The sequence below is a fragment of the Phaethon lepturus genome, unplaced genomic scaffold (assembly GCF_000687285.1).
Source record: "Phaethon lepturus isolate BGI_N335 unplaced genomic scaffold, ASM68728v1 scaffold35061, whole genome shotgun sequence".
Classification (NCBI taxonomy): domain Eukaryota; kingdom Metazoa; phylum Chordata; class Aves; order Phaethontiformes; family Phaethontidae; genus Phaethon; species Phaethon lepturus.
In genome coordinates, this window is record NW_010520386.1 from 380 (window position 1) to 3,322 (window position 2,943).

The 2,943-nt window shown below is 64.4% G+C and overlaps 1 protein-coding gene across 1 annotated transcript in view; it reads left to right on the plus strand.

The window, feature by feature from the left end:
• Positions 1-27: 27 nt before the first annotated feature.
• Positions 28-2,943, plus strand: part of LOC104628707 (beta-crystallin A3-like) — a 5,116-nt gene continuing 2,200 nt past the window's right edge. The window contains 4 exon segments of the mRNA XM_010297374.1: positions 28-45; positions 47-59; positions 842-906; positions 1,879-1,997. Coding sequence (XP_010295676.1) covers positions 28-45; positions 47-59; positions 842-906; positions 1,879-1,997 — 215 coding nt within the window.

Below are 2,943 nucleotides of genomic sequence, written 5' to 3' on the forward strand. Positions count from 1 at the left end.
CGAGCCGCTGAAGTAGGCAAACATTACATGGGCGAAGCAGCAGTAACCGCCTGAGCTAGGTGAGTCCTGGGACCGATTCGCACCTCTCCCACCTCGCCCCCTGCTCATCCCCACTGCCGCCGGCCAGCTGGGCAGACATCCTTCTTCCTGCCTGGTGGCAACAGACACCCAGAGGGACCGTCGCCATTCCCCGTGGAAAAAGACAGGCTCACACGTCCCCGCTGGCAGTCGGGGTGGCTGAGAGCCCCTCTACCACGGGACACCCCAATCCTGGCACCCGCACGGCCCCAGCCCCCGGCATGGCACACCGGTTGGCATCTCACACCGTTAGCTGGGGCCGTCCATGGGAGCCCACTGTGCCTCCCAAGGGAGGCATAGCTGGGGTGCTGGGGCAGGGAGAGGGGATCAGGCGGGTCTGTTCGACACCTCCAGGCATGGGACAACCTGTGCCCCCCACCGCAGGTCCCCACTCTGGCTCAGGGATGTTTTTCCTAGCAATAGCCTGGCATCAGGGAAGGAGAAGGGCGAGCTGGGCACTGTGCCTTGGCAGGCACGCACACTCTGTGTCATGGCCGGGAGGAGGGAAGGGGCACCGTGGTGGTGAGAAGGGAGCACCCTGCTTTGGAAGTGTCCCAGAGCCCCCTGCCATGCCCCCACCCATCCTACGGGAAGCAAGAGGGTCTTGCTGCAACTGATGTGGCTTGTCCCCAGCAGCAGGGCAGCTGCCTTCGCAGAGGCGCCGCGGGTAGTGGGCACAGAGCCGTCCCCCAGCCCCATGAGCAGGCAGCGGGGATGCACAGGGGCACGCTGCAGTGCAAACAGCTTTTACTTCCTTCTCCAGACACCGTTCCAGCAGCAAAGATGGCTCAGACAAACCCTCTGCCTGTCCCCATGGGCCCATGGAAGGTACGTCCTTGCTCCCCTGTATCTCGCCTTTCCCGGTGTGCAGGTGGGGGACCGGGAGAGGGGCAAAACCAGTCCTCCGGGGCCAGACAGGCTGCACAGCGGGCAGTGAGGTGGGGCAGCACAGGAAGCAAGGCACCCCTGTCCTCTGCCTGCGGGAACTTGCCTCCTGCCTGCTCAATCACCTCCCGGGTGTTTTTCATCAGCCTCTTTGCAGCACCCTGGCCCAGCCGTGCCCTGCTCTTACTAGTCGTCCTGTGCCGAGCAGTTACAGCAGTCCCTGAAAGCCACACGCGGTTATTCGCCCTCCCCTGTCCATGCGGGCGGGCAGGCAGGGTGGGCAGGGGCCAGCCAGGCATGAGGGCCGCAAGGGGGGCAGTGAGCACGGCAGAGCAAGGCGGGGAGAAGCCCCAAGGGAGCCAGCAACAGCTCCGGGGACGCGGTTCGAGGAGGGGACCAAGAAGGAGAGGAGAAGCATGTGCGCAAGCAGGGCGCACCCCACCAAAGCCTGGAGCTGTCACAGGAGAGCGACAGCCGCAGCCCCCCGGGGGGCTCCCCGTCACCCTTTCCCCCGTTAATCCTCTTTGCCCTAGAGTGTTCGGAGCAGAGGCCGGGAGAACCGCCAGCCACAGCCCCGCCACCCGCCCGTCCCAGAACGGCTCCGCTCCTCTCTCCGGACGGCACCGCTGCCCCGGGAACTGATGTCCGCAGGGATGAGCAGGAGAGCGGAGTGGGGACCGGCGTGCGGCTCCTCCGACACCAAGGCAGGGCACTGTGGGGCCAGCAGTGCAGGGACGCACAAAGGCATGTGGGGCTGTGTCCCAGCCCGGAGGGGTGCCCAGAGCAGCCTCCGCTGGCTCTTCCCCGGACGGAGCATGACCCTCCGTCTCGAAGAGACGCTGAATCGCCAGGGACCACTGCTGGGCAGTTCCCAACTTGGCAGCTCCCAACTTGGCAGCTCGCTCTCCATTCCAGATCACCGTGTACGACCAAGAAAACTTCCAGGGCAAGAGGATGGAATTCACCTCGGCCTGTCCAAACATCATGGAGTGCGGCTTCGACAACGTCCGCTCCCTGAAGGTGGAGTGTGGCGCGTGAGTACCCAGCGGCGGGGACGCTTTCCCAGGCGGGCTGGCAGGGCGAGGGGTGCTTGAGTGCAGAGCGGGGCGGCTGTCCTCGCTCCGCTTAGCTGGAGCCAAGCACTGCAACTGGGGGAAGCCAGGCATGGGAGATCCCACCCTGCCAGGGTAGAGCAGCCGGCCCTGGGCAGCACTGACACAGACAGAGGGCCAGAGGACACCAGCAACGCCTTTAGCATCATCCAAAACTGCCTCCCACAGTCTGGGAGCGGCCAGGTTTGGAGCTCCTCGGTGCCCCGCAGGAACGCTGCCCAAGGATGCAGCAAAGATCAGCGCTCAGCCACGAAGCACTGTACCTAAGATCCATCTTTCTTGCCCCAGGGCCCAGCCCTGCTCTGCCCCATACTCTCCTCACACCGTGCAGCTCCCCAGGGCCAGAGCAGAGCCTTCCCACAGCCTGCGCTGGGCTGCCCCAGTCGCTGACAGGAGTAGGGAGCAGATCTGGGCTTCTCCCTGCACACGGGGAATCTTCCCTGGCACAGGCAAGACATCGCTGCCGCTGCTCCGAGACATTGTGTGTAAGGAGAGGTCCCTGCGGCAAGAATCCCGCTGGGGCCGGGGAAGCAGACAAGATAGATTTGTGCTGCTATATTTAGGGTTTGTAATGCTAATGGGATTACAGCGGCATGCGTGCTCACGCCGTAATCAGCTCACTGCTCCAGTTGACATGTTCCTAATCAGGCTGGTCACCTTGCACCGGGGGGAGGCTGACTGTGGGACGTGAGGTCGGGGCTCAGTTTTGGTCGCTGGCAAGAGACCCTCGACCCCCCTCAGCTCAGCGAGCCCCTCAGCACCCCGCGTACCCCATAAGCAGGGGGGCTGTGGGCTGCACAGACTGTGCCATCCTTTTTCCAGCTCCCAGCCCAGCCTCTGCCTCCTGGCTCCACTCGGCTGCGGCTGG